This window comes from Haliotis rubra, unplaced genomic scaffold (assembly GCF_003918875.1).
Source record: "Haliotis rubra isolate DU_JTF1 unplaced genomic scaffold, ASM391887v1 Scf51, whole genome shotgun sequence".
In the NCBI taxonomy this organism is placed as follows: domain Eukaryota; kingdom Metazoa; phylum Mollusca; class Gastropoda; order Lepetellida; family Haliotidae; genus Haliotis; species Haliotis rubra.
Window position 1 is genome coordinate 2,202,112 of NW_025767202.1, and position 12,540 is coordinate 2,214,651.

The window sequence follows — 12,540 nt, forward strand, 5'->3', positions numbered from 1 at the left end:
CCGTTAGTTGATACAGATCCAGGTGTTCCGTTAGTTGATACAGATCCAGGTGTTCCGTTAGTTGATACAGATCCAGGTGTTCCGTTAGTTGATACAGATCCAGGTGTTCCGTCAGTTGATACAGATCCAGGTGTTCCGTCAGTTGATACAGATCCAGGTGTTCCGTTAGTTGATACAGATCCAGGTGTTCCGTCAGTTGATACAGATCCAGGTGTTTCGTTAGTTGATACAGATCCAGGTGTTCCAGTGTTCAGCGATCGAACAGTCAGAACAATTGGTCAGAACAGTCAGAACAGTTGTTCAGAACAGTCAGAACAGTTGGTCAGAACAGTCAGAACAGTTGGTGTTTCCGATGACTTTCTTGTCTATACTTGGCATGTAGACAGGCAAGGTCATGCTTGCGGCGCCACGAATCTTCATAGTAGGCATAGAGATACACCCTTGAAGCGACTGAGAGTGGGCGGAAGTGACGACAGAGTGAGCTCCTCGTATTGGCCTCTTATACCCCCGGGAGGGTAGGGATGATGGATGTCAAGCGTCGGATGGAGTAATTATTGTAATAACACAAACATACAAGGGAGGTCACTCTGTATCTTGGTCTACACGTAAACACGCCAAAGCCGTGTGGTGTCACCATTTAAAAACAGAATAGTTGATGTTTTATGAGCGCCTCATTAAATTGTTGTCGGTTGCATTCATCATAAATACAGTTACAATCGGGCCTGTAAGTCTCTGTTCGTCACCACTCGCCCTTTCCGTAACCTCCAAGAAGACCCCCTCGTCTCGATGCCAGTTATGTCCGAAAATACGACAAACCAGTCAAAACGCGCGTAATGATTGTGGTACTTTGATGAAAATACTCCCCAGTACTTAAATCGCTTATGGCATTGTGTCCTTGTATAAAAAATCACAAAAATATATATCGTCACATTGAAAGTACAAAGAACGTAGCTAACAGAACTATGTTGCCTCGTGTAGATTTTAGTAAGGATAATGCCATGGACGGTGAGAGAATCAAATACACGCACTTGCTTTTGTTGACATAACGGCACTCATGGGTCAAATTGAATTAGTATTTGGGACGATCTTGCGGATTTGTTTTGGAGATTGTACGTGCACTTCCAACATTGTTAGGAAATGTAATTATACATCTCTATGAGTCTCAAAACAATAATATCATAGTTGTAACTAATCAACTTTACTCTTTAACATTGGGCTTATAGTTCACATCTCTGGAGATATTTCAGTCTGACTATTTTTGGTCATTGATATATTTTTTCAGCGACTTCATTGAAAATTCCACTGTTTCCAGTTTCTGACTAATAATTCATCACTCTTAAGTTTGATTTACTCGCTCGTCTACTGGAACTAGCACCCGTGAAGATCGGGTTAGAATTGATCTTCAGCAACCCATGCTTGTCATAAAAGGCGACTAACGGGATCGGGTGGTCAGGCTCGCTGACTCGGTTGACACATATATCCCCATATATCACCATATCCCAATTATGTAGATCGAAGCTCATGCTGTTGATCACTGGATTGTCTGGTCCAGACTCGATCATTTACAGACCGCCGCCATATAGCTGGAATATTGCTGAATGGTCCGACAACAGGGGCTGTTCGGCTATGACTGGACGGCACTATGCTCTTGTGAATTCTTCTTCACAACACCAACAGTTGTGATTCCGCGGGTATTGCTTCTGACTTAACTACATGCCGTTGTGCATGGTGGCCTAGACCCCGTCTCACAAAGCTCTCGTAGCGCTACCACTATCGTAAGTCAATGTTACAGTATAGGAAGAACGAATGCGAAAGTTACGAGATCTTAGGCTTACGAGAGCTTTGTGAAACAGGGCCCAGGCTGACTGCATGCCACGGAACCCCAGCGCCTTGGACCATACAGCAAAACCTGATGCTGGTGCCAGTCACTGGTGTATCTGGTTCAAACATCGCAGGCCGGAGTTATACAGCTGCGTTGCTGGCTGAACACAACTGACCCAGAGGTCAAACACTTGAACGCAGATGAACGTTTCTAGTATACAAATAACAACAACCCTTTTATTTACAACATAAATAGCGCATACAAACACATAATCTTACGTATGTATGTATGTATGCGTGCGTGCGTGCGTGCATGATGCATCCCTCGAGGGGAACATAAACAAACATCGAAGGTACGTGAAGCAATGTATTTATCTTATCGCACCTTAATGTTAATTTTGGAGTTTGAAGCAGATTTTTTGCAGCCATCGCTATTTTGCTGACAAGAAAAACGGATTTAGAGTTATCCCCTTCCATCAATTTGCATTCACAAAAAACATCGGTAATTTCCGTACATCAGCCGTGATGCAATAGATGAAAGAATTAATATCACGAAGTACCAAATGAGTTGCCATTGACAGCCGGGTACATTGAAATGTTACTCGCTTGTAAGCGGGGTACATTGAAAATAATAGTAGAGCGCTCAGCCAATCAGAAAGCGACATTTATGTGTGAGGTAAGATAACAAGCATTGTATATTGCACATGTTAAAGGTTAATTATTGCAGTTGGCATTAATTGGCTTAACGTTAACGTTGTCACGTCATTAATAATAAGTTGCTTCACATTAACATGGGAATTCATCTTGTTAAATACAAATCACGAATAAAGATGAAAACATTATGATTGCACTGCATATTTTCATTTAGATGTCTCATCTAGATGTCTTTGTTTCATAATAAGGTTTATCGTCAGGTGTACCTCAGGTACCTCCAGGTGTACTATTAGATATATCCCTATCGGGTGTTTGTCCAGGTGTACCATCCTCAGGTGTTTCTCCACGTGCACTAGACATGGACTTATATGTATCGGTTCCCCCTTCAGATGTGTCTCCAGCGGCATCAGATTTACACGCATATGCAGCTGTACCCTCCTTAGGTGTGTTTACAGGTGTCCTAGTCTCCTCCACAGGTATATCTCGAGGTATGGTTGTCACTTCGTCAACAGGGACTGCGGTCCCGTCAAAAGCTGCCTCCGCCGTGGTGCCGCTACGCTCGGACTGGGCGTGTATCCGGGGTAGCGTGGAGTAGGCCGGGGGAGGGTAGGAGGGGATGTCTACGTACGGGGGGAGGTCATTGAGGGTGAAAACTCCAGCAGGGTTATCATACGTTTCGCACCGCTCCTGGGCCTGTTGCCGTGAACGTCTTGCTAACCTACTCCTCTGAAATGACGAATGTAAACAACAATGACCACATGGAAGCGCAAGCACAGGGTTAACATCAACACATGACGGAGTGGGAACGGTTACAGCTAGAATGAAGAATCACTCACGCATTCATACACTCATGCGTGGACATACAAAACAAATACACATAGGCACACACACAACCACACACACACAAGGACGCACGCACGCACACACACAGAGGCACACACTGTTACATACGTACATTGACACACACATGCACATACACACACATATTGTGTTTTGTGAGTGTGGGTGGGAATGTTATACATTGTTCTCCTGCAAATATCACCTTCTCCTGTACAGCTCCGTATGAAGGTGTACATGGCCTTAAGAAGGCGTAACCACTAGCCCAAGTGTTGGGTTCAACGCCTCTGTAACAGTATTTACGTAAAGTCCCAGTGTAATCCCGAAGGAAGGAACTTGCAAGTGAGGTAGGTCTGACATATTTAAACTTCATAAATCCATGCGTATGGAGTTGACTAACCAAGAAATACATGATTCGAACACTCCAACACAGGATTCTGAAACTCGAAGGGACACAACTCAGGTGAGACATAGCGACATACAACAATAGTTGCACGCTACACACAGATACAGGCCGTTAACCACCCAGTGCTAGGATATGAAGAGTCTAAAGTCTATACCCGTCTCCTGCGACGTTTCCGGGACGACTTGGCGCAGCAACAGCACATGGCGACGATGACAATTAGCAGAATCAGACATAGGATGATGGCAGCGGACATGTAGATAGTCGAGCTGTAGTTCACGTCCGAATTGTCGCAGTGGTCGCTGTTGTCCCCACAGTTGTTGTAGCTGTTGCAGTACATGCTGCTGTCGATACACCTGCCGTTGCTACATCTGAACTCGCCACTGTAACAACGTCCTGATCAACACAAAGGAAAGATATGATGATTCAGAATACATGTATTTTCAGTAAACATTCATTGGTTGTGATTGAGAGATTTCCGATTGAAGGAATATTAGAACGGAGTAATGCTAGTTTGTATGTGTATCATTTAGTGATATTTTGGTAAAATGAAGAAATTTGAAAATTGATTTCCAGGATATTAACATGCAGATATACTTTCCTACACCGATGTAATGTTGGGATTTCTTTTATCACTTTCTGTTTAGGATTTTACGCATAATTGAGATGCAAATTGTCTCTTTGGATTTATTAATTTTGTTTGTTTTGTCATTTTGAGTGAGTGAGGGGAGGGCGGCGGGCGGGCGCGTGAGGTGAGTGAGTGAGTGAGTGAGTGAGGGAGGGAGGGGAGGAGGGAGTGAGCGGTAGCGAGTCTACTAACCTGTATGGAGGGTGTTATGCGTCGGCGGGTGGGGAGGGCTGTGGTGTTTGTGGTGACCCTGGTTTACTATCCAGCCCCCCTACTATATAACGTGTAAAGGTTCATCACAGAAATATGGTGACATGATCGAAAACCGGACAATTACGCACACGTCAATGAATATATCGTATTTTAAAGGTCTCACAAGTATCAAAAGCTCTTGTCCATATCTCCGATGTGTGTAGGGGGCATATACATGCGCTTTCCGTGGGGATGCATTTGATGGTTTTTATTAAATCGCCAAAGACTGAGTGTCTATACAAAACTAGGTCGTCAGCGCTTGACTTCACTACCTCCAGCGATCTGATTGGCTAACACATTACACTGAATGAACGGATTATTATGTGTTTCTATAAAAAAGGAATTTCGTTTTTAAAATTATTCTTACCAAGATAAAACATCAGACCGTGACATCTTGGGTGAAAGACGTTCGAGTTCGTAAGGCCCTCGGTAATTTCCGTATACTTCGAGAAAACTAAACCTATTCCCCTGCGCGATGCGCAAACGTTTCTTCTAGACAGAACTCAGTCATGTTATGGTGGATCAGTGGCGTCTCCATCGCCCTCGTTGACAACGGACAAGCTAGCCGTTAAACGTCTTGTGTGTAACATCAACACAAGTCCCCGCCAGATGGGGGATATTTGTGGCCTCACATTTGCTTGTGTTAGTCAAGTTGAATCTAAGTCGATGTAACACGTGTTCTGATTGGATAGAAAGAAGGGAGATAATTCGTGTTGCGATCTTTTGCCGCTAGGTGATTTTACGAGAACCCGGAAATATGGCCGTATTAGAACAGAGGTTACGTAGGAAGATATGACAAGTAACCTCTGTGGAAGAAGAATGTGGATTACTATTTATCTAATTTTCAAAAGAGCCTGCTTGCGGTACGATTGAATCGCTACTCACCATGACTATGCCTATCGTATGTGCATGTCAGCAATCTTCCATTGATATTGACTGGATAACCCTCCCTCCCACCCGCACGCACACACGTACGCACGCGCGCACGCACTCACTCACTTACCGACCCACCCACACACTCACTCACTCACTCGCGCCATAGTAAGTGCAGTTGAATTCCTGCAGAATTGTGTCTTCACTTACCTTGAAGGTGATTGGAAACACGGGCAAAACAATATCAAAGTCAATTGTTTTATGTTTGACAGATGTACTCACGTGAAAAAAAGGTCTTTTTGTCCGTAATTTATAACCACAAAATCTTCACACTGTTCCATCATTTTATTTGTGTGAATCTGTAGATATATGAAACGTAGCATGATGCGATGTCCTGGCCTGGCTTGGAGAGTCAGGTCACAGTCCATGTGCGGTTGGTAGTACAGTTTTTCCGTCAGTGTTAACACAAACGGTTCCTCCACGTCAAACCTCCTTCCACATCTCTCATCCATGGCAACTGAGGAAACATGTAGAGCACAATGTGTCAAAGGGAGAAACAACAACACACATCACAAGCAAATTACCATGTTACATGTTTGGTATTTTTTATGTTCTGATATGATTATCCAGGTAAAGTTCCATTTGGATTAATTATTTTCAAGCGCCTGTCGTGCAGTGTGCCAAATAGTTTCCCAAATTTTGTTAGCCAGTCGAGCCAGCTGTGCCTGAACGTTACTAGCCCACAAAATAATTCGCTAGCCCGAAATTTGAATGTAGAAACTAAGCAAAAGAATACAAAAATAGATGAGAATAAGATATTGTCGGCATGACACGGGTTTCATCATTAAGCTGCTAATATGATGAACATTTTAACAGGCCATAATCTTGAATGATTTAAAAGTCGGGGAGAGTGATATAATTACAAAATGACCCATGAAAATCACTAGCCAGTCAAGCCACTGACTGTTGAGATTTACTGACCCGACTGTATTTTTACTAGCTACGGGCTAGCGGGCCAGTGGCTATTTCGCACACTGCTATCGTGTCACGCTAAGCATGACCTCGAATTGTTTGAACTGTGAAATTTGTATGTTTGCATGTACACGTGAGACGACACTGTGAACAATATCAGCAAAAGCTCGGAAACTCAGCACAACGCCAGAGAATAAGCAGTCTTGAGGGTATGCTGGTACACGGCGTTGAGCGAGTGGGGAAACGTATATAACAGGGTCACGTGGACCACTCGACATACTCTCAGTTCGAGATAATCTGGCTGTCACACCAGTCTGAATGTGTTAAGGGATTGTTCCATGTTTCTCTGTATGTGTGTTTCAGTGTTCCAATTTGAAAACAAAGCGTCACCATTCTGTAATAAGTCATGTCGGTTACTCTGTGTATGATCTTTCAAACAAAAGTGTGTCTAGGAAGAAGTTGCGTGACAGGTTTTATTCGAGGAAACGACGTCTTTAGATATCAGTTACAGGCAAATAGCCGCTACACAAAGGGAAGGGGGTCCGGGAGGTGTAGGGTGGTAGACATACACGTGGTCTTCGTGGTAGCTGAATAATCCTCAGGAATATTCAGGGTCATATTCCCCATAAAGTCACGTAAAGTAAAAAATATGTATACTTGTACCTTGACTTCCACGTTTATTTGTACGTTTATTGATACGATTACTTGTACGTTTATTGATACGATTACTTGTACGTTTATTTGTACGTTTATTGATACAATTACTTGAACGTTTACCTGTACGTTTATTGATACGATTACTTGTACGTTTATTGATACGATTACTTGTACGTTTATTGATACAATTACTTGAACGTTTACCTGTACGTTTATTGATACTATTACTTGTACGTTTATTTATACGATTACTTGCACGTTTACTTGTACGTTTATTGATACGATTACTTGTACGTTTATTTGTACGTTTATTGATACAATTACTTGAACGTTTACCTGTACGTTTATTGATACGATTTGTACGTTTATTTATACGATTACTTGTACATTTATTTATACTATATTTATACGATTACCTGTTTACTTGTACGATTACGTACGATTACTTGTACGATTACTTGATACAATTACTTGTACGTTTACCTGTACGTTTACTTGTACGACCTTGTACCTTACGTACGATTACTTGTACATTTATTTATACAATTACTTGTACGTTTACTTGTACCATTACTTGTACGCTTACCTGTACCGTTACGTGCAATTTTACCTGTACCTTCACTTGTATGTTTGCTTATTTGGTTAATGTTCAAGTACTTGTATCTTTACTTTCAAGTTTACTTGTATATTTGTTTACTTGTCCCTGTACTTAAATGTGTACTAATCTTTGCATGTTTTACCGGTACGGTTACTTGTACGCTTACTGGACTGCACGTTTTCTTGCATGTTTTCTCATACATACCTTTAACTATGCGTTTACTTGAATACTACCTGACACTGAATATGCTGTAGGGTTATCATTAAGCGCTTTGAAGAAAATCGTCTTAACTGCCTGTCGCGCCCAACATGACTCGGCACATATGTTCACGTTGTGCTCCACCGGTCGAGACGCTCAGCTCGAGAAAAAGTACACTGTTTTGTTATAACACTAAAGGCGTGTTCGGTGTCCCCGAATCAATCATTACTGGAGCGAGGCGAGGTAACAACTTACCTAAGAAACCACACTTAAGGTGACCGCGTCTGAACAAACTTTATTTTTTTTATAGAATACACCATTGATATATGTTTTGCTCCCCTGTGTATATGTTTTACATCGTGGGCCATACCGACAGGTCAGCACAATCAACGTGCAGGGAAAACCTAATGTATCTAGATCATACTCTTGTAATATTTACAAGTTTATGGAGGTGCCTCTGTATACATGATAGTGAGTCGGGGTGAATTTGCTGTGTGTGGAGGGCGGAAATGGGCGTTGTTGTCAGGATTCTTTATCTCTTGTCATATGCATCTTCAAACCGACATTCTGTAAATATAGATACAGAAAAACCTTCTTGATCCGGATTCTGTTCTTCTGGAAGCCCTATTTCTAGATGATTACTATATGGGGATCGATTTGAGAAAGGTGCAAGCCAAATATATTGTATATATATACTCATGCCAATAATGGTTGTCACCCCTTCAATTTTTTATTGGAGAGGGATGTGGGTTAGGATGTGGGGTGTGTGGGGGTTGGGGTGGGGAGGGGGTGACAACCATTATTGGCATGAGTATATTTTAAACATGTTCATCGAAATGTTTTCCATGGCTGCTAATGAATGCGAAATATGATACATTGGCTTGCATCGTCATCAGGTTACGGGCCCGTGTACGTAATATTCATTGCCACCTCTTCAGTACGATACATCGGTGGGTAAATGCCATACAAGATGTTTCTGATGATATTAGCAGTGTATTGCTAATGATTCATGTTTGTTCGGTAACTCATGGATCATATCAACAATCTCCATACAACATAATGGTCTACATCACCATTTATATTGTGATAAAATCAGCACTTCCTTAATTTTGTCTGATCTGTTGTGTCATCTTGTCAGTGTCAGTGACTGTTGTGTCATCTTGTCAGTGACTGTTGTGTCATCGTGTCAGTGTCAGTGACTGTTGTGTCATCTTGTCAGTGACTGTTGTGTCATCTTGTCAGTGACTGTTGTGTCATCGTGTCAGTGACTGTTATGTCATCTTGTCAGTGACTGTTGTGTCATCGTGTCAGTGTCAGTGACTGTTGTGTCATCTTGTCAGTGTCTGTTATGTCATCGTGTCAGTGTCAGTGACTGTTGTGTCATCTTGTCAGTGACTGTTGTGTCATCTTGTCAGTGACTGTTGTGTCATCTTGTCAGTGACTGTTTGTGTCATCTTGTCAGTGACTGTTGTGTCATCTTGTCAGTGACTGTTGTGTCATCTTGTCAGTGACTGTTGTGTCATCTTGTCAGTGACTGTTGTCATCTTGTCAGTGACTGTTGTGTCATCTTGTCAGTGACTGTTCATCTTGTGACTGTTGTGAATCATGTCATCTTGTCAGTGACTGTTGTGTCATCTTGTCAGTGGCTGTTATGTCATCGTGTCAGTGTCAGTGACTGTTGTGTCATCTTGTCAGTGACTGTTGTGTCATCGTGTCAGTGTCAGTGACTGTTGTGTCATCTTGTCAGTGACTGTTGTGTCATCTTGTCAGTGTCAGTGACTGTTGTGTCATCTTGTCAGTGACTGTTGTGTCATCTTGTCAGTGGCTGTTATGTCATCGTGTCAGTGTCAGTGACTGTTGTGTCATCTTGTCAGTGACTGTTGTGTCATCTTGTCAGTGACTGTTGTGTCATCGTCAGTGACTGTTATGTCATCTTGTCAGTGACTTTGACTGTTGTGTCATCTTGTCAGTGACTGTTGTGTCATCTTGTCTGTTATGTCAGTGACTGTTGTGGACTGTTGTATCTCTTGTCAGTGTCAGTGACTGTTGTGTCATCTTGTCAGTGACTGTTGTGTCATCGTGTCAGTGTCAGTGACTGTTGTGTCATCTTGTCAGTGACTGTTATGTCATCTTGTCAGTGACTGTTATGTCATCTTGTCAGTGACTGTTGTGTCATCTGTCAGTGACTGTTGTCTCATCGTGTCAGTGACTGTTATGTCATCTTGTCATTGACTGTTGTGTCATCTTGTCAGTGACTGTTATGTCGTCTTGTTAGTGACTGTGTATCACGGGCCTGACTAGCTAGGCGTACAGTTGTGGCAGTTATGTACATATATGTAGGGTCCCAATGTACCGGAACAAGAATAGTAATGTTACTTACATCACATGAAATGTTTAAACTAAACTAGTTCTGGATCACTAGCCAGGTGAGCTATACCTCGCCACCCCTCCTTGGAACAACATTATTTAAAAGATGTTGAGCAAATCAAGAGTTCTACATTGTCTGTGTATGGATCGCTTAGTGTCACCAGACAGGCTTTTGGTAGTAGGATTGGATCTTCCTACGTCTCGTTGATTCATATTATACACGACGATTCAGGTAGCATATAAACCGGCACCTCGTTATCGCATTAAAGCCCAACAAAGTTCTTCTACAACCTTATCAACCAGTTATAAATGGCATCAGCTGAATTTCAATACAGCACTGATTTGTTGAATCCGGTAAACAGGTACCTTATGCAATGTATATAGACGCTACTTAGCTCTCACACGTAGCGCAGTGTTGTCCTAAAATAGCACCCCCAACAATATTGACAATATAAACGCACGTACCTTGAGGAATGGCCGGCTCGGATGTATACACGTAACATAACAGAGACAGATAGATACACAGTGAACGGAGATCCCCCGCCATCTTGTGTATGTCAGGTTCCGGGACGGACGACCAGCCATGCATGATGTAAGGGTGTGCGTGATGCGTGAGGCCCTTTATGTCACGTTGACTTCACATTGACAACATGGTATGGCGGGCATTGGAGCAGCGAATGTATGGGTAGCATGTTGTTGTTATTGTTGTTCAAAATTACCATCTAGTCAGACCGGCTTTGTAAAGCCGAGCATATTCATGCTTTAAGAATACGCCACGAAACGGGTCTCCGAATGTGTGCTTTCAACAGGGCGAAGCCTTCCCTACACCACTCGTTGACGAGATGTATATTACAGGAACATATGTGACAAGAACAGAATGTTATTCTGGTTGTTGAAATTGTTGAACATGATTTTACGGAACTACTGTATTAGATTGGTAGATACGTACCTCGTTTTATACATATTCACGTTATAGGTCAACCTTTGATTGATTCTTTGTACCCGACCTGTTTAACAAGTACCAAACAGGGAAATACCTTCATTGTATCCCAGTTTCCCTGTTTGCTTGTGTGAGAGGATACCTCGTAAGATGCTTGTGTGAGATGTCCGTGTATGATGCTCGTATATAATGGTTGTGAGTTATCCCTCGTGAAGATGGTTGTGTGTGTTGTTTGTTAGTGATGGTTGTGTGTGTTGTTTGTTAGTGATGATTGTGAGTGATGGTTGTGTGTTGTTTGTTAGTGATGATTGCGAGTGATGGTTGTGTGTTGTTTGTTAGTGATGGTTGTGTGTGTTGTTTGTGAGTGATGATTGTGTGTGTTGTTTGTTGTGAGTGATGATTGTGTGTTGTTTGTTAGTGATGGTTGTGTGTGTTGTTTGTGAGTGATGATTGTGTGTGTTGTTTGTTAGTGATGGTTGTGTGTTGTTTGTTAGTGATGGTTGTGTGTGTTGTTTGTTAGTGATGGTTGTGTGTGTCTCTTTGTTAGTGATGGTTGTGTGTGTCTTTGTTAGTGATGGTTGTGTGTGTCTTTGTTAGTGATGGTTGTGTGTGTTGTTTGTTAGTGATGGTTATATGTGTTGTTTGTTAGTGATGGTTGTGTGTGTCTTTGTGAGTGATGGTTGTGTGTGTTGTTTGTTAGTGATAGTTGTGTGTGTCTTTGTGGAGTGATGGTTGTGTGTGTTGTTTGTTAGTGATGGTTGTGTGTGTCTTTTGTTAGTGATGGTTGTTTGTGTTGTTTGTTAGTGATGGTTGTGTGTGTTGTTTGTTAGTGATGGTTGTGTGTGTCTCTTTGTTAGTGATGGTTGTGTGTGTCTTTGTTAGTGATGGTTGTGTGTGTCTCTTTGTTAGTGATGGTTATGTGTGTTGTTTGTTAGTGATGGTTGTGTGTCTCTTTGTGAGTGATGGTTGTGTGTGTTGTTTGTTAGTGATGGTTATGTGTTGTTTGTTAGTGATGGCTGTGTGTGTCTTTGTGTGAGTGATGGTTGTGTGTGTTGTTTGTTAGTGATGGTTGTGTGTGTCTTTGTTAGTGATGGTTGTGTGTGTCTTTGTTAGTGATGGTTGTGTGTGTGTCTCTTGTTAGTGATGGTTGTGTGTGTCTTTGTTAGTGATGGTTGTGTGTGTTGTTTGTTAGTGATGGTTGTGTGTGTCTCTTTGTGAGTGATGGTTGTGTGTTGTTTGTTAGTGATGGTTGTGTGTTGTTTGTTAGTGATGGTTGTGTGTGTTGTTTGTGTGTGTGTCTTGTTAGTGATGGTTGTGTGTGTCTTGTTAGTGATGGTTGT

The 12,540-nt window shown here is 42.1% G+C and overlaps 2 protein-coding genes across 2 annotated transcripts; both read right to left on the reverse strand.

Annotated features, from left to right (window-relative positions):
• Positions 1 to 2,666: 2,666 nt before the first annotated feature.
• On the reverse strand, positions 2,667 to 4,557 carry LOC124292156. Its single transcript, XM_046729203.1, has 3 exons — positions 4,536 to 4,557; positions 3,873 to 4,111; positions 2,667 to 3,201 (listed from the first exon to the last, which is right to left on the reverse strand). The coding sequence occupies exons 2-3, from the start codon at positions 4,053 to 4,055 to the stop codon at positions 2,743 to 2,745; spliced, it is 642 nt and encodes a 213-aa protein (XP_046585159.1). The 5' UTR covers positions 4,056 to 4,111; positions 4,536 to 4,557; the 3' UTR covers positions 2,667 to 2,742.
• Positions 4,558 to 5,590: 1,033 nt separating this feature from the next.
• LOC124292224 lies at positions 5,591 to 10,857 on the reverse strand. The gene is made up of 2 exons (XM_046729278.1): positions 10,726 to 10,857; positions 5,591 to 5,985 (listed from the first exon to the last, which is right to left on the reverse strand). Exons 1-2 carry the CDS (start codon positions 10,847 to 10,849, stop codon positions 5,747 to 5,749), a joined length of 363 nt encoding a protein of 120 aa, XP_046585234.1. The 5' UTR covers positions 10,850 to 10,857; the 3' UTR covers positions 5,591 to 5,746.
• Positions 10,858 to 12,540: the final 1,683 nt, after the last annotated feature.

What these genes read in the sequence shown, in the direction of transcription:
- LOC124292156 (XM_046729203.1), bottom strand. Translation starts at nt 4,055, where the DNA reads ATGTACTGCAACAGCTACAACAACTGTGGGGACAACAGCGACCACTGC. An exon ending in GGAAACGTCGCAGGAGACGG is followed by an intron (nt 3,202 to 3,872) that starts GTATAGACTTTA and finishes TCGTCATTTCAG; the next exon opens with AGGAGTAGGTTAGCAAGACG.
- LOC124292224 (XM_046729278.1), bottom strand. Translation starts at nt 10,849, where the DNA reads ATGCATGGCTGGTCGTCCGTCCCGGAACCTGACATACACAAGATGGCG. An exon ending in CGAGCCGGCCATTCCTCAAG is followed by an intron (nt 5,986 to 10,725) that starts GTACGTGCGTTT and finishes ATGTTTCCTCAG; the next exon opens with TTGCCATGGATGAGAGATGT.